General features: G+C 35.7%; 1 protein-coding gene across 1 annotated transcript in view; it reads left to right on the forward strand.

The window, feature by feature from the left end:
- ADCY1 (adenylate cyclase 1) overlaps positions 1–23,198 on the forward strand; it is a 720,437-nt gene extending 697,239 nt beyond the window's left edge. The window contains exons 17-20 of the mRNA XM_053715756.1: positions 318–416; positions 5,972–6,086; positions 10,517–10,641; positions 22,860–23,198. Coding sequence (XP_053571731.1) covers positions 318–416; positions 5,972–6,086; positions 10,517–10,641; positions 22,860–23,198 — 678 coding nt within the window. The remainder of the gene's footprint in view (positions 1–317; positions 417–5,971; positions 6,087–10,516; positions 10,642–22,859) is intronic.
- The last annotated feature ends 416 nt before the right edge of the window (positions 23,199–23,614 follow it).

Raw genomic sequence — 23,614 nt, forward strand, 5'->3', positions numbered from 1 at the left:
CAATTATAGCATTTTCTTTTTACACTTTTTTTGTCCCTTTAAGCACACAATTTCTTGTAATAAAACAAATCACGTAAATAAATACATGATACACATTTAGGGGTGTATTTTTTAATATCAGTAAATAATTTTCAGAGAGAGAGACAGTAAATCCAAAACTTTTTTGCTATAATTACAACATAGATGTAATAGAATTGATTAATTTCTTTGGAACTAGAAAGAATAAATAAATGATCTGATGATTTGCTATTTAATTTGTGGGTGTAACATACAAATTCCATGGCTGTATAATGTTTATTAGGTTTGCTTTGATACAGCTCATGGAGAAAGAATGCTATAAAGACATAGAAAAAATCAAGACAATCGGAAGTACTTACATGGGAGCTGTAGGACTTGTACCAACAACGGGAACAAAGGTAAATGCTCAAAATAGAAATGTTTTCCTATAGAATCATCATATCTTTTTGTTTTTAAGAATTCTAATTTCACAAACTTGACATAAAAATAAAATAAATAGAAATCATGTTTATTAACAAGACAGCTTTAGAAGGCTATGAAATTTTGTGCACTTCAAATTCAGCATTATCTACCTACCTATCTATCATCTATCTATATATCTCCCTATCATCCATCTATATATCTCTCTATCTATCTATCTATCTATCTATCTATCTATCTATCTATCTATCTATCTATCTATCTATCATCTATCATCTATCTATTTATCTATCTATCAATGTACCTATATATCTTTCTATCTATCTATATATCTATCTATCTGTCTATATATCTCCCTATCATCCTTCTATCTATCTATCTATCTATCTATCTATCAATCTATCTGTCTGTCCATATTTCTCCCTGTCATCCATCTATCTATCCATCTATCATCTATCTATCTATCTATCTATCATCTATATATCTCTTGTAAAAAATAGAAAAGGTGCTTAATATAGAAAACACTTAGGCCCAGTTTACAAGTGGAGCACTACTGATTGCGCAGGGAGTGCCATCAGTATCAGGGGCCCAAGCTAAAATATTGCACAATCTAGTATTACAAGTGAATGGTTGAAAATAATTACAAATGCACAGAACATCTCTTTAGCGCACCCTATACTGGACAGGAGAAATTAAGTAAAGGGCTAAAATAAAAGTACATTAAAGCAAGTAAAACATATTATAGATAGATAGCTGTATACTGTGTATGTATATATATATATATATATATATATATATATATATATATATGTGTGTGTGTATATTTATAGCTATCCACTTATATATATAGCTGTAGTTATATATATATATAGTATATATATATATATATATATATATATATACACACACTTACATACATATTAAAAGTAATATAAATGTTTATACTTTAAATAAATGTATAAAAAGTGTTTTAAAGGGATATAGTATATATGAAAGTCCAATTGCAAAGGGTCTGTGTCACCCTTGTTTGTATCTCAGTGTGTTTAGATGAAAGCATGGATTGTGTGAATGTAGGTTATGGACCCATGGAGGAAGAGATCTTGATGTGGTCCTTTGCCAAATGCTGTAACTAACTTTTTCATTTTGCTTTTAATCTAGCTGTGTGCTTGCAGGAGAGTGCCAGACTTTCTATGTGTTGTGTTAATACTTTTTGTCTTTCTTTATGGGCTTTGTACCCAGGTTTGTCTGGGGTTAAATGCCTGAGTCACTGAAAGCTGTGCAGCTGACTGTGAGTGTCGGGGAGCACCCAGGGCTGTGAATTTTGATTGATCATGGGATGTGTACTCAGTCTGGTTTGAGAGTGCAGTCTATTTCTATGTTTTGTATATATAGATATGTAGATATATATGTAGTCTGTGTGTGGATTTGAATGTGTGTATGTATATATATGTACATATGTGTGAACAAAGATATTTAAACTAATTTATAGCGCACTTAGGCTTAGTACACCTTCAGGTTAGTAAATGAGTTAAATTCAGAACAGAGTTTTGTAGAGTGCCCCTTAGAATTCTAGAAAGTCAGGCCTTTATTGCTGCCGTGCTATCCAACCTCCAGATTTTAGAGTGCCTGAGGCTCTCTCTTGAACGCAAAAATAAGAGCATCAATGATTTAATTTGAGCATTGTTAGCACTCAATAGGGCTAATATTTTTGCACTCCACTTGTAATTTAGGCCTTAATGGGCAAGATCACAATTTACACATAAAGGCCTAGATTCAAATCTATCCATATGGCCAAAAATAAATTGTCACCCTAAATCATACGTTCAAGCTATGAAACTTGCACACAAAGCAGATTTGGCAGTCCTCAATACTATTAAATGAATTATCTGTCATATCTTATTTTTGATTTGGCTGTGAAGCGTTTACTTCCATGAAGACCTCTGAAAATGTTTTCAGGACCCTACTTGGAACTAATATGATACCCCTGACACAGTTTTTATTTGTCATGTGTTTGCCTATAGAACCCCAGAAATAACATAACATAACTTGGGGGATTTTTCAAATTGATTCAGCAGTTCACTGATTGAATAGGAAAGTCTTGAAATTAATAGTAAAAAAACAAACACCAGAACAGTTTTTCCATTTTTTTTGTATTTCAGCGTTTTACAAAAATATTAAAATCGAGGCCATATATAGTAGCACAAATAATACAGTTTGCAAAATGAATACAGCAATTGTTGAATCCATCATTCATGATGCTTTACTTGCAAATAGGTGAATGTGTGGGCGGTAAACTACATAATTCTAAGGCTTACAGAAAACAATATTTTAAAACTATTTTCAGTGGCAGATCCTGATGTTAAAGGAACAGTCTTCTCCAGAATTTTTATTGTTTAAAAAGATAGATAATCCCTTTATTATCCATTCTCCAGTTTTGCATAACCAAAACTGTTATATTAATATTTTTTACCTCTGTGATTACCTTGTATCTAAGCTGCTGCAGATTGCCCCTTATTTCAGACTTAAATCCGTGCCCTCTCATAAGTAACTCCACCAGCATGATCACAATGTTATCTATATGGCACATTTGAACTAACACCCCCTAGCTGTAAAAAAAACCTGTCAAAATGAATGTAGATAACTCTTCAAGGGTGTATCAATTAGCATATGTGCCTACCTAGGTTTAGCTTTCAACTAAGAATACAAAGAGAACAAAGCAAATTTTATGATAAAAGTGAATTGGAATCATAGAATCACCATAACTTGAAAACAAATCTTCATCAAGGTCCTCTCCCTTCTGATAATAGAATTACAGCAGAAATTGATTCATATATTCTTAAATGTAGAAAATAATTAATTTAGCGGAAATTCATTCAGAAACAATTTAAATGAGACAATCACTGTGTCTAGTGATCAAGATAGACTAAACCAAAGACTTTCTCCAAAAACCAAGGCACTCAGAGTGTTTCATTTGACGTGACAGAAAATGGTGGTAATAGCCAAATGCCATAAAAATTGTAAACATTACATTAGGCCCCATGTATAAATGTGTGGATGGACAAGGTTCCTGACTGCCATTTAGCGCACGTGCAGCAGATACTGTAAGAAAAGTGTCTATAATTCTGTCATGGGCATATTTTTTAAAAAAAGAAGATATTTTAGATAATAAGAATGGTTGCCCAAGAAAAAGGTAGATTCTAGTCATGCCTTTTTACATGCCTGGTCTGATATGTTACTATCGATAGCCAGCCCAACACATATTATATTTTCATTAATTTCTATATAGCTTTGAATCCCTTTAACTTTTATGATAAACAAGAGACAGATAGGGACATTTATCAAGCTGCAAGAAGTCAAGGTTCCCAGTCAGGAAAACTGTCTGCCTGGGTTTCAGGGTGAGTGCACAGCATCAGCTGCCCACATTTAGCACTGCACAAAAAAATGCTTGTTCAGCCCCACCCCTGCAGAACAGTTTTAACTCCACTACTTCTGAGGTGACAAAAAGGTTAGGGAGCAGCAGTATATGTTTCTTAACTTGAAGTTCACAGGCTTCATCCCAAGGGCTCCATGCTCCTTCTGCACCTTGATGAATAGCCCTTTCACTTCAAAACATTAATAGAGATCTTTGCAAGCACAAGATCCTGCATTTTGTATCATGACCACCAAACTCCCGTAAACTGTTTATCTTGGCTTTATTACTATTCATATCCTGTCATAAGACTTATGTCCCACTGTTAGATTTACCTGTAGTATTGTTCTACATTTAAACCTAACTATGAAAAAAAAGTTTCACAATAAATATTCTGGAATGAAGTATTTCACTCTCTAACACATATTTTAATTGCTTTTGTATTTGTTTGTTGATAATTTATAGTTGGTAGATATTAGAGATGGGGCTTATACCAGCTGAAAAGTTGAGTATTTGTGTGTATACCCACCAAAAATGTTTTTCTTTGGCTTACCTATTAACACTCCTGCTCGAGTGCTTACTTCGCTAGAAGTCATTTTTTTGCTTGCGTCGGGTAAGTTAAAAGTATAAAGTATTCGCTCATGCTCTAACCTGATGTGTGTAAAAACCCAAACTTCAAAAATCATGCACATGATAACATATTCCCCCATGGAAGTCAATGGAGCAAAAAAGTGTGTGTGTGGGGGGGGGGAAGCCTAACACCCTACTCGTGCACAAACCCAATAGTATATTCTCAAGTGTGCTAACCCGACATATTTCACATTCCATTGTTTTTCACATAGTAGAATATGTTCTATTTATTCATAAATACATAAATATATATGATGGTATTTTTGGTACAACATATCTGTATATATATACACACATGATTATATATAGATATATAGGTATAATTATATACCTATATATGTAAGAATATCTATTTATAAATACTTAGAACATATTCTGCTATGTGCAGAACATTGGAATGTGAAATATTTACAGTAAATACACAGTATAACACTTTCTTAAAAATTAATATTGCATAAATATGCTTTTTCATGTTTTCACCTACTTAACTGCAAAGGGCTCCAATGCTTTTATATATATATATATATATATATATATATATATATATATATATATATATATGTATATGTGTGTGTGTGTCTATATGTGTGTACGTATGTATTTATGTGTTTATAGGTGTTTCTTCTATGTCTGTAAATACATATATACACATATAAATACACAATTACATATGTACACACATATATACAGTATATATATATATTTGACTTTTATGTATATATATATATATATATTTATATATACAGTATATATATATATATATTAAATACAAATTTAGACATGTATATGTATCTCTATGTAAAAGCCTTTTGCCTGCCGTTTTGTTTTCTAACACCTGAAACCTTATATCTTTGAGCCCTTATAACTTTTTTGTGCAATTTTTATTAGATAGTGTTATTATGAGTTTAACTGTACTTTGTAATGTATGTTTGATGTGGTTTGTGACATTTTTTAGTTTAAGTTAACCAGAGCTCTAAGGATGTGGTAAATCGCAATTGCCCTCACGCATTCGCGTTTAGTTTCAACTTGTAATACAAGCGGTAAACCCGACATGCACAAACATCCACAACAAACCCCTTTTCGCTCACGCGTAACTGCTAATGTGCCACTCGTAATCTCGGCCTCAATGTTTACCTGTCTATGATAAAATAGTTGCTTTAGTCTATTACATAATTCTAACATTGCAAATCTTGTATGTATTTCCAAACACTTACCTAAGTATCACAGCATTGTATTGTATTATTTTATAACAGCTATTTACAAAAGCAAGAGATCAGTTAGAAAGAGAAGCTGACTTGTGTTATTTTAAAGAATAGAAATGAAATGCAGATCTTCTTCACCCTATGCTATTCCGTTACAAATAAATCCTTACAACTTGCAACAATCCCTAAATGTTAAAGCAATGTGGCTTATTAGAAGGGACAATGATTACATATTATAAAGTGGTTGTTTTCTCACTAATTTTATTCAAGTTTTTTATTTGTATTTTTATAGGCAAAGAAATCTGTTTATTCCCACCTGAGTACGTTGGCAGATTTTTCGATAGAGATGTTTGATGTTCTTGATGAAATCAACTATCAGTCCTACAACGATTTTGTTCTCAGAGTGGGTAAGATATGATTTGTGTCCTAGATAATATCTGTGGATCTATACATTATTTTATTTTTATTATTAATATTCTATTCTAATCCATTACAAGAGATGTGTGAAATATTTTGCACTGGGTCTTGTCAGGTTTTCAGATTCAAAGATATTCTAATCAAACAGAAAACTGCTAGAAATCCCAGTTATTGTATAGTTTGGGTTCCTTTGCTACTAAAACTTTATCTGTAGTCTGTTGCTGACATCAAGTGGTGAAATTAAGATATTACAAGTGTTAGTACTACATTAAAGCAAAACAAATTAACTGTTCTTATCATACATAGATTTACCAATTCAAATATATAATACATTTAATTAAAATGATATATGTTTGAAATGGGAAATACTAATCTTTTTCTGATTATATAAAACTATAAGGAACCTGCCTAAGTGCATTACTCAAAGGGACAGTAAAGTAAAAAATAAGCTTTCATGATTAAGATAGAGCATGTAATTTTAAAACACTGCTGGGAGGTATGTGTACATATCTTGTGAGCTGATGACAAAAAGCTTGCGTGTGTAGCCAAAAATCATTAGTTAGCTCCCAGTCAGGGCCACCACCAGACAATCTGGGGCCCATACTAAACCAGTGGTCAGAGCCCCTATATATCATACAACACAACACACACAATGCCATACACACACACATAATGCCACCAACATACACCATACCACTCACAAACACACACACACACCATGCCTCGCACACATTATGACACCCACACATTATGCCAAAAACATGTAAACACCATGCCATACAAGCACACATACACACCATACCACCCACACATACAACATGCCACATACACACGTGATACCACATACTCATCATGCACACACATCATGCCACCCACATACACCATTCTACTTATACGCAAACACACACAACATGCCTCACACACACACACACACACAACATTACACACACACACACACAACATGCCTCACACACACACACACAACATTACAAACACACACAACATGCCTCACACACACACACACACACAACATTACAAACACACACACACAACATTACAAACACACACACACAACATTACAAACACACACACACAACATTACAAACACACACAATGCCACACACACAAAAAATGCTTGTTACTTTAAACTGAAGTGAAACCTTCTCATTTCAGTTTAATTACAGTTATGAGCTTCTGTGCATCAGGCATAGAACACTTTTATTTTTAGCCTATATGCACAGTATATATATATATATATATATACACACACACACTATATAACAGACTGTAGTAAAATAAAAAAAGTCAGATGCCTTTTGGGGTTGGGGAGAGATTGTGTGCTCAGCTGCAGTCTGCAGCTCAGGATGCCTCCTTTATATGCCTTAGGGAGCTCCTTCTTTCCAAGTACCCATGCCTGGCTTTGGGAGTCATTTTCTCTCCAGCAAAGCACTGAAAGCTGCTCCACAATGGAGCCTTTCTCCCCTTCTTCACTCCTCCCTCCCCCTCCGATTAGCATAGAGAGTGTCCAGCCGCACCAGACTACATTTCTGTTGCGACTGACAGTGGTAATAAGAGGGGGGCCCATGGAGGCTCCAAACCCAGATGGGGGCCCTGCTCCCAGCTCCCAGCAGTGCATTGCTGCTTCCAATCCTACCTAGGTATGCTTTTCAATAAAATATACCAAGAGAAAATTTTTTGGTTCATATCCCTCTAATCACAATCATGAAACATAAAGGGCCAGATTACAAGTGGAGCGCTAACTGGTTCTTTCGTTAGATCACTAACTGTGTTAATGGAAAATCTTTTGCATGAGTTGGGTTGCGCTGGTATTACAATTTGAAAGTAAAAACGTATCGCTCCAGCGCTAACCTGACTTGCGTAAAAATGTTTCCCCCCTAGTGCAGTTACAGTATAGCACATGATAACCTACTGCCCCATTGTCATGGAGCAAAAAAAGTAAAAAAAAGCCATTCTACTCACGCACGTACCTGAATTGCCATAAGACCTCAGCTCTAATAACCATTAAACCACCAAAGAGACATCAGCAAAGTCCCCAATACACTATTTACCCCTAGACCGCCACACGCCCACATTGCAAACTACCTATTTACACTATTAACCCCTAATCCGCCACACAACCCACATCGTAAAGTATGCACTACCATATTAACCACTAAACCGCCATACCACCCACCACAAAGTAAGCTTCAATAGTATTAACCCCTAAACCGTCACCCCCACATCACAAAGTCTGCACTACCATATTAACCCATAAACTGCCAGCCCCCCAACGCAAAGTAAACCACTAATATCTATACCCCCTAACTGAACAACCCCTAAGTTAACCCAAAATAGACTAACCCTATCTTTACCAAATAAAACCTAAATACCTTTAAAAAATAAAAACTTACCTTAAAAATATAAATAACTACCATTACAGTAAAAAAAAACTAATCTTACAGTAAAAAAAAACTATCATTACAAAAAATAAAAAACCCTAACCTTAGAAAAAATAACACATAAATTACAAAAAATAAAAAAGAATTATGCCTAACATCTCAAAATAAAAAACCCACACCAAAATAAAAAACAACCCTATTTTAAAAATAAACTACAAAAAGGCCTTCCATTGCCCTAAAGTGGTCCAGCTCTTTTAAGTAAAAAAACAACAACAACCCTCTAAAAATAACCCCCAGCCTCCCAAAAATAAATATAAACTATCTTAAAAAATTGATCTAAAAAGGGAAAGAAAATAAAAAACAAATCTTAAAAAAAACACCCAACAAATTTAAAAAACCCTAATTTTAAATGTCAAAATAGTACTCACTGAAGATGATGGTGGCTGTGCTCCATCTTTATCGTAGTGTCGGTGGTCCTCATCTTGCGACCTTAAACACAGAGGTCCTCTTCATGCGGTCACCAGACGCACACTGAATTCTGAATGTGAAGTACCCCTTTTTATATTGTACCCTTGCATTCCTATTCGCTGATATGCATGTTCAAATTCAAATCGGCCAATAGAATGAAAGGAAATTTGAGCAGGTAACGTGTTTACAGTGTTTTGAAAACAGCTATAATTAAAATAACTATGTAGTTCAATCTGCAACAAAAGCTAAATTTTTTCAATACCAAGGTAATGCTGGGCCCAATATTCTAAAGGTCTCTGGTTTGATAAGATTATTTAAGAATGCTCACCAGTACTTCTATTTCCCTGGTGGAATTATCTAAAGACACTTTTTTTTTACGCTAAGGGGCATATACTGCTTTTTTCGATAGGGTGAGGCGTTGCATACTGAAGTGCACATTGAAAAATGTAATTTTAAAAATCATAGAAAACGAATAATTGAACCATTCACATATAAATACAAGGGGGGAAATTGTATTGTGAAGGTGCATCAAAAATTGTATCAAAAATTAATCTCTGGTTAATTTTATGAGCCCTAACTGCTATTGCGTGCTCGCAGTAGCAATAACCAGCGACTAATGGCTGGCTAGTTATCACACACCTGCAAATTTGCTTGTTTGTGGGCATGCAATAATTTAGAGTTCCATTTGTAATCTGGCCCTAAATGTTTAGTAGATGAAGATTTTTTATGGCATCAATTACAGAGGTATGTAATATTTAAAAGCTTTAGGGGAGGCATACTCTTGAGAAAGTCTGCTAAAGACAGACAAAATGCATAGAGGAGAAAGACAAGGATATGGTCCATTTATTCCTAGCGGTAAAGGTAGTCCAGCACTCTACATAAATGCCCGTCACCAAAGGACCACTGCCAAAAATGCCCAATTTAGGTAAAAAGAAAATGAGCGGTAGGTGACAGCAAAAAATGATTTATTATGTTTTACAAGGACAAATTCCTAGAGACAATATATTGAGGCAATATAAATAAAGTCTGGAGTGATAACTAGAAGTGCTGAAGAGAATGCTAGGACTTTTGGGTATTGACGTTTGCTGGGTGCACTCATTTAGCATAATTTTCAGTTATCTCTACCTTCTTGCTACACCATAATAATAGAGATTTTAAGTGAAGATATTTTAATTGGGAGCTTAAGTGGGACTGTGTATTGAATTTAAGACCATTTTAGGGAGGAACATTACCTGGGCTTCCTATTTATGCATATTCTGATATATATATATATATATATATATATATATATATATATATATATATTATATATTTTTTTTTTTTTAAATTGCACAATAATTTTAACTTTGTAAACATGGTCCATAAAATCCAGGAACAAATGATGTATAAACAAGTGTAAACCAGTTAAGGGATTATAGCTATGTGATAATATTAGCTACATGGGCTTACTTTATGAATATTAAGAAAGAGATTTATCTTAATTTAAAACATCTCCGTATCACATAACATTCCGCTATATATATAATTATTCAAATTCTTTATTTTTCTAAAAGGTATAAATGTAGGCCCTGTGGTTGCTGGAGTTATTGGGGCCCGGCGCCCACAATATGATATCTGGGGAAATACAGTAAATGTGGCAAGCAGAATGGACAGTACAGGTGTACAAGGTAAAATTCAGGTAAGTTATTTTTTAATATCACAGGTTGGGACCCAGAGGCTGTAGTAGTAAATTAGTGATACAACTAACTTGAGCTAAGCACACTAGATTAAGCCTAGGCCTTTATCCACAATAAACTTGAAAGACAATTCTCGTGGTCAGGCAAGGTTGTGGTCAATACAAGTTGATAATAAAACTAGGGGCTCAGAGCTCATACAGAATGTCAGAAACTCATAAGAAGAATCAACAGGCAATCAGGTATTTAAAAAGCAGCAGAAGTTAGAAAACAGGTATCCACAACTTAGCAACAATAACGCACACCCAGGAAACACAGTTCATTAACAAGCAAAGCTGTACTTTGTACGCTTCAATAGAAAGCATGTGTGGTGGGCAAAGACACATCTCAGTTTATGGTATAGCCACAAAAACATTATAGCATGTGCCAAAAATTGGCATGAACAAAAACATGGCACCAAAAAAATTATCCAATAGCTTTCCAGAGTTAACAAGCTACGGCTAAGAAAATTTATGGCATGACAGTTGCTGCCTCCCCAAAGGCCCTCTAACGTGGCTTATCAGGATGAGTGTGATGTTAGAGGCCAGGGCAGAACCATAAAAGACACCAGAAGAAACTTAAAAGTGCTTCATGATTTGATAACTCTTCTATTCAACCAAGTAAAGAAGACCTCTGCCATGATGTTTGGAATCAAGAATACAACACAGATGGAGGACATCGAACATCTTATAAGGAACAATTCCACGTCAATGGATTTGCAAGAGAATAGTGAAAAATTGTATGTCTTTATTAGGAGGGGAACACTAACACACAAGACACTGCGTTGACCTCACACATGAAATACCAAAAGGTCCAACATAACGTGGACCGAGTTTGGTAGAGGGCTGCTGTAGATTTAGACACTTCATGTACAATATAACAAAACATGATTGCCCAAATGGAAAACTGGAGGTATTCAATGTATATGATTAGCAAACTTTTTACAGGCAAGTATTTAGTTTTAAATAGGAATTATTTAGTTATTAATAGTAGTAATTTTTATTTAGATATATTTTAATTATATTAAAGTCAGGGGGCTTAGGGTTAGACTTAGGGTTAGGTGTAGGGGTTAATAACTTTAGTATACTGGCGGTGGTGATGTTGGGGGTGGCAGATTAGGGGTTAATAATATTTAACTAGTGTTTGCGATGTGGGAGTACAGAGGTTTAGGGGTTAATATGTTTATTATAGTGGCATGTCCGGAGCGGCAGATTAGGGGGTTAATAATTTTATTTTAGTATTTGCGATGCGGGAGGGCCTCAGTTTAGGGGTTAATAGGTAGTTTATGGGTGTTAGTGTACTTTGTAACACTTTAGTTATGAGTTTTATGCTACAGCTTTGTAACGCAAAATCCATAACTACTGACTTTCAGTTTTAGGTACAGATCTTGTAGTTATAGGCTGTACCGCTCACTTTTGGCCAGACAGACAAACTCGTAATACCGGCGATGTGGAAGTCCCATTGAAAAAGGACTTTTTGAAAGGTGCGGTAGTTACGTTGCGTTATGGCCAAAAAAGTGTGTGGTACAGCTATACCTGCAAGACTCGTAATAGCAGCGGTAGTGAAAAAGCAGTGTTATGAGGCTTTTTCACTCATAACGCAAAACTCGTAATCTAGCTGTAAGTACCCTAACCTAACACCCCCTAACCTAACAAACCCTAAACTAACACCCCATTAAATAAACCCAAATTACCTAATCTAATACAACCTAAAGTTACAAAAAATAAATAAGTTTACAGAAAATAAAAAAATAAAATTACCAAATTTAACAAAATTAAGCCTAATCCCTATGAAAATAAAAAAGACCCCCCACTCTAAGAATAAACTACCAGTAGCCCTTAAAAGGACTTTTTGCAGGGCATTGCCCCAAGATAATCAGCTCTTTTACAAAAAATATACAAAGTCCCACCTAACATTAAACCCCCCACCCCCCAAAATAAAAAAACCTAACATTAAAAAAAACTAAACTACCAATTGCCCTGAAAAGGGTATTTGTTTGGGCATTGCCCTTAAAAGGGCATTTAGCTCTTTTACTGCCCATCCCTAACCTAAATAAAACAAACCCCCCCAAAAAACCCTTAAAAATCCTAAGTCTAACCCCCAGGTTGGTACTCACGGTTTGAGTAGCTCTCATCCTATTGGATTATTTAAATTGGAAGAATCAAATCAGTCAATAGGAATTCAAGGAGCGCCATCTTTAATCGCATATCTTGAATTCACTTTTCAGTGTACGGCGGAGATCGTACAAAGTGGATCCTCCACACTCCATGGCTCCGCGATTGCCGGTCTGCAGTTCCAGGGTCACCGGTCTTCAGCTATGCGGTCTTGAGTCTTCAGCACCGCTCCGCACAGGATGTTCCTGGAAAAAGAAGAGGTTGCGCTTGGAAGAAGACTTAACCGCCTGGAACAGGACCTTCTCCGCCCGACTTCAGGAACCGTGAGTACCAACCTGGGGGTTAGGTTTAGTATTTTTTAAGGGTTTTTAGGGGGGGTTGTTTTATTTAGATTAGGGATGGGCAGTAAAAGAGCTAAATGCCCTTTTAAGGGCAATGCCCAAACAAATGCCCTTTTCAGGGCAATGGGTAGTTTAGGTTTTTTAGTGTTAGGTTCTTTTATTTTGGGGGGTGGGGGGTTTAATGTTAGGTGGGACTTTGTATATTTTTTGTAAAAGAACTGATTATCTTGGGGCAATGCCCTGCAAAAAGCCCTTTTAAGGGCTACTGGTAGATTATTCTTAGAGTAGGGGGTGTTTTTATTTTTGGGGGGGTCTTTTTAATTTTCACAGGGATTAGGTTTAATTTTGTTAAATTTGGAAATTTGATTTTTTTTATTTTCTGTAATGTTAGCCTTTTTTTATTTTTTGTAAACTTATTTTTTTATTTTTTTGTAACTTTAGAATGTATTAATCAAATTTAGTAACGGAGGGGAAGCAATCGCTATGAGCTTATATTAAGACAAAAAGTGACCAACCAGATGGCTACTAGGCTAATACTGGTATGGTCTAGAATATATCAAATATATGGTGCAGACCCTTATGTAAAATAGATGAGTTTATATAGAAAGAATAAATCCTGGAAAAAAAAATAGGAAAGACCAGGATGAAAGACAGGGAATTCAGCACTCTTTTACAAGATTAAACTAAAGCTCAAAATACTTATTCAAAGTGTGTCAGCCTCAAAGGCTTGTGTAGCTGCAAAGGAGAGAACTCTCTGGCACTTACTGTATATTACATATATATATATACAAAGATAGAAAAATGCAAACAGACCCAATAGGTAGATATGATCTCTTTATAGGGATATCAAGTAGCATAAAAAATACAACATATTATGTTACAAACCTGACCGGTCAGGGGATAGTGTCTATACCAAAACAGAAATTATAAACATGATCTGTGGTTAATTTCACAGGCCTGTGGAGCCATGTGTGTAAACTGCAGGATAAGAATGGGGGACAATAATTAGACTACTACACCCTACTGCTTGCGGCACCTTAGTATGTAAGGCTATATGCCGGGCAGATTACTATATGGGATCTAAGTAGTTACAGTTAGTATACCCCAACACCTATGCAGAAGTATTGATGTTCTTAAAAACTGATAGCACATATACATGTAACTATAAGATATATTTGTGGGGGACTGAAATACAAGCTACTACACCCAGCTGCTTACGGCACCTTATAGTGTTAAGGCTAAATGCCGGGCAGGTATATGTATGGGATCTAAGTAGGTTGTTGTACTGTGCCCCAAAATATGTACAAATATCTTATTGTCATGCAAACAAACAATTTAGCACAGTAGTATACAGCCAGCCTCGCTGGGTAATCACTTAGTTGCAGCTACTCTTGCTATCGAGTAAGAATGTCCCTTTGGAGAAAAGTTATGCAAGCTGAAAAGTTAGCCATGAAGCAGATACAGATAGTTGCAGAAAGCACAAGGTTTAGCCTCCGTGTTGCGTGGTATTAGTAAGCTTCAAGCGCATATTAGTAGCATTTCCTCAGGGAATTTTTAAAGTATACTCTCTCAACAGGGTATCATCATCCAAGACAGTCAATAAACAGCCTATTAGTCAGGCAGTGACAAGGTAGTATACGACCTGTTTCCTTCAAAGTTATTTCTGTGACTGATTCTTAGGAGATGAGCCTCATTGGGTGTTCGGGAACTCCATTGTAGAAATCCATCAGATATGTTTGTTTGCAGCGTGTCTGTTCCGTGTATTCAACACCTATCACATGCTCCGGTCAGCTTGTCCAATGCCGACGCGCGTTTCACCCGCTAGGTGTGTCGGGCTTCGTCAGGGCGTGATGACGTTGGGAGTGCTTCGTCTCCCTTTTGAGGTTTGCTTAATGACACGCCCCTATTGAGAGAATCTCACAGTGCTTCATCAGCAATGCTAGTTAATAAGGGGACAAACCCTTAGAAGTATGTGTTGATTCATGCAAGTATAATAATCATACAAAAAATTAAAGTATGCTCATTTAAAACTGCTTACATACTAGGATAAAGAGATCATATATACCTGAAAAGAACAACAATTGGGTATTTTGTTTGTGAAATATTTAAAAAATATATATATATATATATATACATCAAAACATGTAATTTACCTATTTAGCCTTATTGGCCCTAAAGAAGTGATATCAAAAAATATTCTGATACACCCAGATGGGTGATGTAATATACAAAATGTAGGGGCATATCTGTACCGGGATAAACAATGGACTTGGAATGATAAAGACTACAGTAATATTTTATAGAAAGCATGCCATGTCTATTCTATCATTTAACCCTTTAGGTGTCTGTGTTTGAAGGATCGTAATCCACCTGCATTCCTTTTGGAGGAGGACTTTATCATTATCACCTCCTCTGTTATTAGTAATGCCTCTGTCAATGCCTATGAATGAAAGGGAGTCAGGAATACAAGCATGAGCATCCTCAAAGTGCTTAGCCACATTGCTTTTGGGATTCTTGTTTTTTATGTCATCCCTGTGCTCAGTGATCCGGTCTTTAATGGCTCTCCGAGTTTTGCCCACATAGAACTGTGGGCAACTACAGGAGAGAAGGTATATGACACCTTCTGTGTTGCATGTGATGTGATGCTTAAGTTTGTATACCTTGCCAGTATGTGTGGAAAAAACTTTAGTTTTTACCATGTATTTACACGCTACACATCTTCCACATGGATGACTTCCCGTGGATCTATGTGTAGTGAGCCAATCAGTTTGTTTTTTTGGTGACATAAATTGGCTTCTCACCAATTTATCCCTAAGGTTAGGTGCTCTTCTGGCAGTGATATTGGGGTGGTCTCCCACCTCCTTTAATACCCCTTCATCACTTGTTAAAACATGCCAGTTTTTATCAAGTATAGTTCGCAGAGCTGGCCAATGGCAGTTATAGTCTGCGATCAGTCTAATTGGACCTTGCACAGGTTTCTCCTTTGGTATCAAGAGTTGCTCACGATTTCGGTGGGCTGCCTCATTCAGAGCCCTCTTAATGACTCTCTTCGAGTACCCCCTGTCTTCAAAACGTTTTTTCATTTCTTGTGCGTGCTCAAAGTATTTTGTTTTTGATGAGCAGTTGCGGCGTAATCTGAGAAACTGTCCTTTGGGTATTCCCTTTTTGAGATGGTCAGGATGGTGGCTAGTTGCAAGAAGCAAACTATTAGTTGCCGTCTCCTTACGGAAGTTCTCAGTTTCAATTAGACCCTGATTAAGATTTATTTTAATGTCCAAAAAGGAAATTTCCTTTCTACTGGACTGCAATGTAAGAAGGATATTTTTATCGTTCTTATTCAGAGTATCAACAAAGTCCAGGAGACCCTGTTCAGAGCCCTCCCATATGAGGAAAATGTCATCCACATATCTAAGCCATATGTGGATGTTTTCCTCAAAGAGAGGGCTCTGATACACATCCTCCATTTCCCATGCTCCCAAATGGAGGCATGCATAGGTGGGGGCACAAGTCGCCCCCATGGCTGTTCCTTGCTGCTGTACATATATCTTATTATCAAAGAGAAACACATTGTTAATTAGAATAAATTCTAACAATTCCATGACAAAATCTGTGTGTTTTTGTGTCTGCGTTCCTCTCATCATAAGGAAGTGTCTGCATGCTTTTATACCCACATCATGTGGAATTGATGAATACAAACCTTCCACATCCAAACAAGCCATGATAGCACCTTGAGGGACCGAAAGCTTATCAATTTTCCTAAGAAAATCCGCTGTGTCCAGGATGTATGATGGTAATGTATTTAGAAAGGGTCTAAGGAAGAAGTCTACATAATTGCCTAAATTTTCAGTTAGACTGCCAATTCCTGCAATTATGGGACAACCTGGCGGGTGGCTAGCGTTTTTATGTATCTTCGGGATACAATAGAAGACAGGTGTTATAGGGTGCTCCGGATAGAGATATTTATGTTCCGAATTTGTGATGAGGCCATTGCTTTTTGCCTTTTTTAGAATGTTAAACAGGGTATATTGTAGGGAAGATGTGGGGTTGTATGTCATGGATTTGTAATGCTTTGTATTCAAAAGCTGACGTTTAGCCTCCAAGACATACAAATTCTCATCCCAGAGGACAAGGTTACCACCCTTGTCCGCTGGCTTAATTAGGAAACCTTTTGCATTCATGAGTTCACCTAGAGCTTTCCGTTCAGGTTTTGATAGGTTGTCATCCACTATTCCTGTAAGGGATAGTTGGTTGACTTCCTTCTCAACCTGTCTCACGAATATATTGACTGCCGGTACCATTGAGAGTTGTGGCATATATTTTGATTTAGCCTTAAAATCTGAGGTAGTTTTATTGTAACTAGGAATATTCTTTGGTTGCGTGGGGGTGTATTGACTCCCCTCATTTTCTTCGAGAAGGCTTTGGAGAGTCTCTACTGTGGGCATGTCATCTTTAGTGATATTGACATCCTCCACTAGGTGTCTGCTTTTGCCCTTCATTATCTGAGATAATACAATCTTTCGGGCAAACAGATGGAGATCTTTTATAAAGTTGAATTTGTCAAGGTAATTGGTTGGACAGAACGAAAGACCTTTTTTAAGGACCTTGATATGTTCAAGGTTTAATTTAAATGAAGATAGATTTATTATCTGAAGGCCTTCTTCTGCTGTTTTTAATATCCCCTGCGTCCCCGGTATCGCCGGGGTCTGCCCCTGACAAAATTCCCCTGATTCTGGTTTTGTCTCCGTTGCCTGGAGGGGTATCTCCTCTCTCTTGAGTCTGAATTTATCCCTCCTCCGCCTTCTCTTCCTACCTCCTCTCCTCCTTCCCCTAAAAAATTATGTGATTTCTCTGTGTTTGATCTATGATGTTCAGATTCTACATCAGAGACATCAGTGCCAGAATCATAGGTACCCCTTATTGGTAAATAATTATATACTTTGTTATTCTTATAATCGTCGTTGTCTCTGGAAAGTTTTCTACCTTTTTTTAATTTTATATCATTTTGCAATCTAGCAATCTGCTCTTTTATTTCATCATTTAATTTATCAAAATTAGTATTATTAGAAAAGGTGTTAACCACCTTTTGGCATTCTTCTGCCTGTGTGATTGTTTTATCCAGTCTTTCTTTATTACGCTTTACCATTTTGCCCATTAGAATGATGGAACAATCAGTGAGACTGGAATTCCAGTCCTCCATGAATGCATCTCCTCCTTCATCCTCCCTTAAATTAGTCCCAGGGTCTAGTCTCAGACGCAGACCCCTAGGTATAATGTTATTTTTTATGTAATTCTCTAGGCTGGATGTCTCAGCCCTCAATTTAACCTGTTTAACCAAAAGTTTTTTATAGTTTTTAAAGGCACCATATATATTAATCGGTGCACTATTTTCAATCTGACTCTCTTCCAGGCCAGACATGGACAGAGACGCTGTTAGTTCAGCTTCCCAGTTCTCATCAGACAGTGTAAATGCCATTGTAATATCGTGAATTAGGATAAGGCACAAGTGTCAAAAATATTTCTATCCCCTGCAGCCACCAAGCTTATGACACATTCAAGAGTTGTACACTCTTATTGGGTTTAGTAGTTAGCACAGGGGGATCACCTCTCCGGAAACCTATGTAGTGGTCCTTGGACCCAGTTGCTAAGGTATGGTGATTGAGAAATCAAATTTAGTAACGGAGGGGAAGCAATCGCTATGAGCTTATATTAAGACAAAAAGTGACCAACCAGATGGCTAGAATGTATTAGTTTAGGTAATTTGGGTTTATTTAATGGGGTGTTAGGTTAGGGGTTGTTAGGTTAGGGGGTGTTAGGCTAGTGCACTGTTCTTAGTTATTTAAATAGTTATTTGCATTGTGGGTTTTGGCAGTTTAAAGGGTTAATAAGTAAAATAGGTTTATTGCGATGTAGGGGTTTAAAAATGTTTTATATAAAGAAATATACTTAAAGTAGATATAATTTAAAGAGAAGAAATGTTGTATTTATTTAGGACAGTAGTTTGTCCAATTAGAGTGTGTCTATATCTGTAGTTTATTATATAGAAAATATTTTTTAATATATTTAAGATAGTAGTCCATTAAAATTATAGTATTGCTACACCTGTAGCTTACATTTTTATATAAAAGAAGAGTTACAAAATACTTTGTTTCTACATCTGTAGTTTAAAAAATAATTAGACTGCCCTCTGGGCAGGTTTATCAACTAGTAGATAGTATAATAGCGATAGTAGATAGTAGATAGTATAATATAATAGCGATAGTAGATAGTAGATAGTATAATAGCGATATTACTCAGCAAGATAATTTAAAGTAGATACTTGTTTTCATCTTATGGCTCATTAAAACACAGGAGTTCCTATGACTCTTCACCAGTTCCCTAACAATCCCTTAACATGTTTAGCCATTGTTGTCTTTGTCAAAGGGTCATCTTGATGATATGACAGCCCAATTTTTCAAAAGATGATATGCTTATGAATTAATAAAGGATGCCCACAAACAGATTGAACTGTTAACGCAGAATGAATTATTAAATAAGACCAAGAGAACTAAAGTAGAGAATAGAATGTCAATGATTACCATATATTCACCGGTTATTGGTACTCTGAGCAACTTTCTAAGGAATCACTGGGATATTTTGAGATCTGATCCTACTCTATCTTTTTGCAATATGGATCCACCTATGATGGGCTATAGGAGGGGCCATAATCTTAGGTATCTATTGATGAAGACAGATCAAACACAATGCTATATGAAACAAACATGAATAGCATGTTTTAGGTCCGCAACTCCATGATCCATGATCCAGGGGATGACCTTTCGACACCCCCATGCTAATATGAAATTTGAGATCAAACATAACCTCACTTGCACTACCAAATTTGTCATCTATTTATTGAACTGTGCATGTGGACTTTTTTACATCGGTAAGACCGTTGATGACATCAAGAAAAGAATGGCCATCCACAGGAGTGCGATTAGGTCAGCCATCAACACACGGAAAATGGTTCAGCCAGTAGCCAGACATTTTATGGAGAAGAAGCACACTGTTAAAAATCGTAGGTTCATATTGATAGATCATGTTCCTATCCCCCCCTCCCCAAGAGGAGGTGATAGGAGCAATACATTGTTGCAGTTGGAGGCTAAATTTAAAGTTCTTGGAGAGGGTGATTAATGTCCTATAACTTACCACAAAATCTTCTGTTTAGCACCTATTTTTACATAATGAGTTATATATGGATAGATAGATCTGGGTTCAGGGTGATATAGAATATATTATATTAATTATATTATATTCACTGTACTATATAACTTGTTTTTATTTGGCAGAGCAGTATGGCCACATTACTTAGGATAAATATTAGTAGGTCATACTTTATTTATATGTTATAAGTTTTGGTTATGTATGTGAGGTTAGTTTTTTTAGCAGTTCATCTACCAGTGCATTTTTCGTTAATTAGCACCATTATTATTATTGTTTGTTTGTTTTTGTAAGGAATTTTTATCTACACTATACTGTAGTCTAGATACTAGATATCATGAACAGATATGATAAAGCTTGCAAGCCAGATATATATTTAAAGAATGGAGGATATAGACAATATTATAACACTGTATCTAGGCACATTAGTGATCATGTTCATCATTACATTTAAATCATATAGTATAGCATTATTACTACACAGTTGACATTGACATCAGATGTATTTACACAGATACAGATGACTAGCGTATATGTGAGGCTGCGCAACACTTTCATGAGCAATATAAACCCCCTTTTTTATAGTCAGTTTCATGCCGACTTCGTCGGGTATATAAGGTGGAAGCATATTTATACAAGCAATTTTAGTGTGTTTGCACACACTCACGTATAGCATGATCCCCCTGTATAAATTTGAGGGGTTTATTGAATAAGAGTGTTACACTACTTTAAAAGCTTGGTTGGTTGCTATAACAACTATGGACACAACAGCTTATTGATGACGTCAGGATAGGATAACAGCCATACACCAGTGAACATCGTGATACACGCTTAATGTGTTCTGTCAATTGTTAGGGATTATCTGTATTAAGAAAGAACGTAGTCAAATTTTGTTATGCTATTCATTAAGATATGATTCCCATGTATCTTATGTTTTACACTATTATACACTGTGACAATAATGGATATTTAGTTAAATGCTATTAACACTGCACATATGATGATAATATGTTGTACACCGTTTAGTATTTTTAAATATGCACAGCTGATGTGAGTTTATTAGGTCAGCCTTGTGATAGGCTGTACACTGATGAGAGGCGTTCACTTATGTTGTTAAATTTGTTTTTGTTCACTTTTCTTTTGTCTGAGGAAGGGGTGACAGCTCACAGTAATATAATTTGAACATTCTAAAGTCAGAGAGTGCATCCTGTGGATTGATATTTTAATGTTGGGTTAGCTGAGTTGAGTAAACACGATCAGGTTTACGAGCTAATAAGGTGCTTTTTTTTCTATTTTTCGCACTCTATTGACTTCTATAAGGGAATGTATTAACACAATTACAATATTTGAAGTTCAGCCTTTTACAGAGCGAAAACTTTTTAATTTCCCCTTATAATATGAGCGCTACCTAATGCGCTCAAGACTTAAAGCACGAGCGGGAGCATTAAATAGCATTCCACTCTTAATCTAGCCATAAATAAGGCCAAGGACATGGCCTGCCTGATAGGTGATATACTTAAAGGGACACTGAACCCAAATGATTTATTTCGTGATTCAGATAGAGCATGAAATTTTAAGCAACTTTTTAATTTACTCCTATTATCAAATTTTCTTTATTCTCTTGGTATCTTTATTTGAAATGCAAGAATGTAAGTTTAGATGCTGCCCAGAGTACTGAACTAAAAAAGCTTAGATTCCTTCTTTTTCAAATAAAGATAGCAAGAGAACTAAGAAAAATTGATAATAGGAGTAAATTAGAAAGTTGCTTAAAATTGCATGCTCTATCTTAATCACAAAAGAAAAAATTTGGGTTCAGTGTCCCTTTAATAGACAATTCTCATAGACAGGCAGGGCTAGCAACAGTATACAATAATAACAAATCCAGGAGCTAGGTGAAGAATTGTCAGAGGTCAGGCAAAAGGTCAGTAACACATGGGCAGAATCTCAGATAGCTAAAATGAAACACACCCAAGAAACACCAATCATAAACTGGCCAAGATGAAGACAGTAAGTGTCAAGTAGTGTGGGTGTGCATGAGAAAAGAGTGTTACAGTATGTGATATGGCCACAAAAAAAATGATGCAATGCAAAAGAATAATATGTGAAAAAAAATACAGTGACAAAATATAAAACAATGACTTTCTAAAGAAAAAAAACCATTGCTTAGCAACGACACAACATAGCAATTATTAATATTGTTAATGACCAAAAATATCTTATGTACATAAATAAGTAATTCAACGTTATACTATCATTAATACCTCTTTTATATAAAATACAGTCAGTCAAATAGTATTTTTCTGTTAACATTTTTCAAAGTTTTTTTTTTTCCTTTACCTCTTTAAATCAAGTTAAAGAAAAAATAGAATTTGAATAAGGAGTTTCAAGAAAATAAATTCACTCTGTCCTAAAAATGGGCCTCACATCTATACAGTTTCTAAAACTTCAATGGTTTTTAATCCGCATTGTAAATTCAAGTCCATATCAGAAGCTGTATACATAAATACATTAAATATTTTACTTCATTTGTAGGTAACCGAAGAGGTCCATCGAATTCTCAAGAGTTGCAACTATGAATTTATTTGCCGTGGCAAAGTCAGCGTCAAGGGAAAAGGGGAGATGTTAACATACTTTCTCGAAGGAAAAGTTGATGGAATGAATGCACAAACTCGATCTTTAAACATGGAACGAAAGATGTACCCATATGGCAGATCAAACATTCAAACTAAGCTTGGTACAAGCTGTCCTTCAGTCCCATCAGTAACCAGTTTTGCAGTAAATGCTGGTCTGGGTGCACTTCAAGCTTCAACATCCCACGCAAATCAGACGCTGCATTATCTTCCTTCTGTGCCTGCAATTGAAGAGGCATAAAACAAAAGAAATTGTTTGCGCCATCTCCAGTGAACTTAAAGAAATTGCCTGTTTTTAGTTATTTTTAATTTTTTTTTTTGTAAAATGAAAAAAAAAGAAAGCATGAAACGTCACACAACCAAGGATAATTTATCCAACCAAAGAGAACTATGGCAACTGTAAGAATGGAAAAATCAAGGGCTCACAATCCTGTTAGGTCATTCAGGCAACAAGAAATATGTTCCTATTTCTAATGAAGGGTGACTGACATAGAATGGGAATTGAGTGAACCAAATTTAGTAAAAGGTTAAAAAATTATATATTAATATATATGAATATATATTATAAAGTATATATGTATTGATATATCCACATGTTGTGGGTTCAAATCGAATATTATTTACAGAGAACTTCCACTTTTGGTTGATATAGGTTGT

The sequence above is a fragment of the Bombina bombina genome, chromosome 5, assembly GCF_027579735.1.
Source record: "Bombina bombina isolate aBomBom1 chromosome 5, aBomBom1.pri, whole genome shotgun sequence".
Lineage (NCBI taxonomy): Eukaryota > Metazoa > Chordata > Amphibia > Anura > Bombinatoridae > Bombina > Bombina bombina.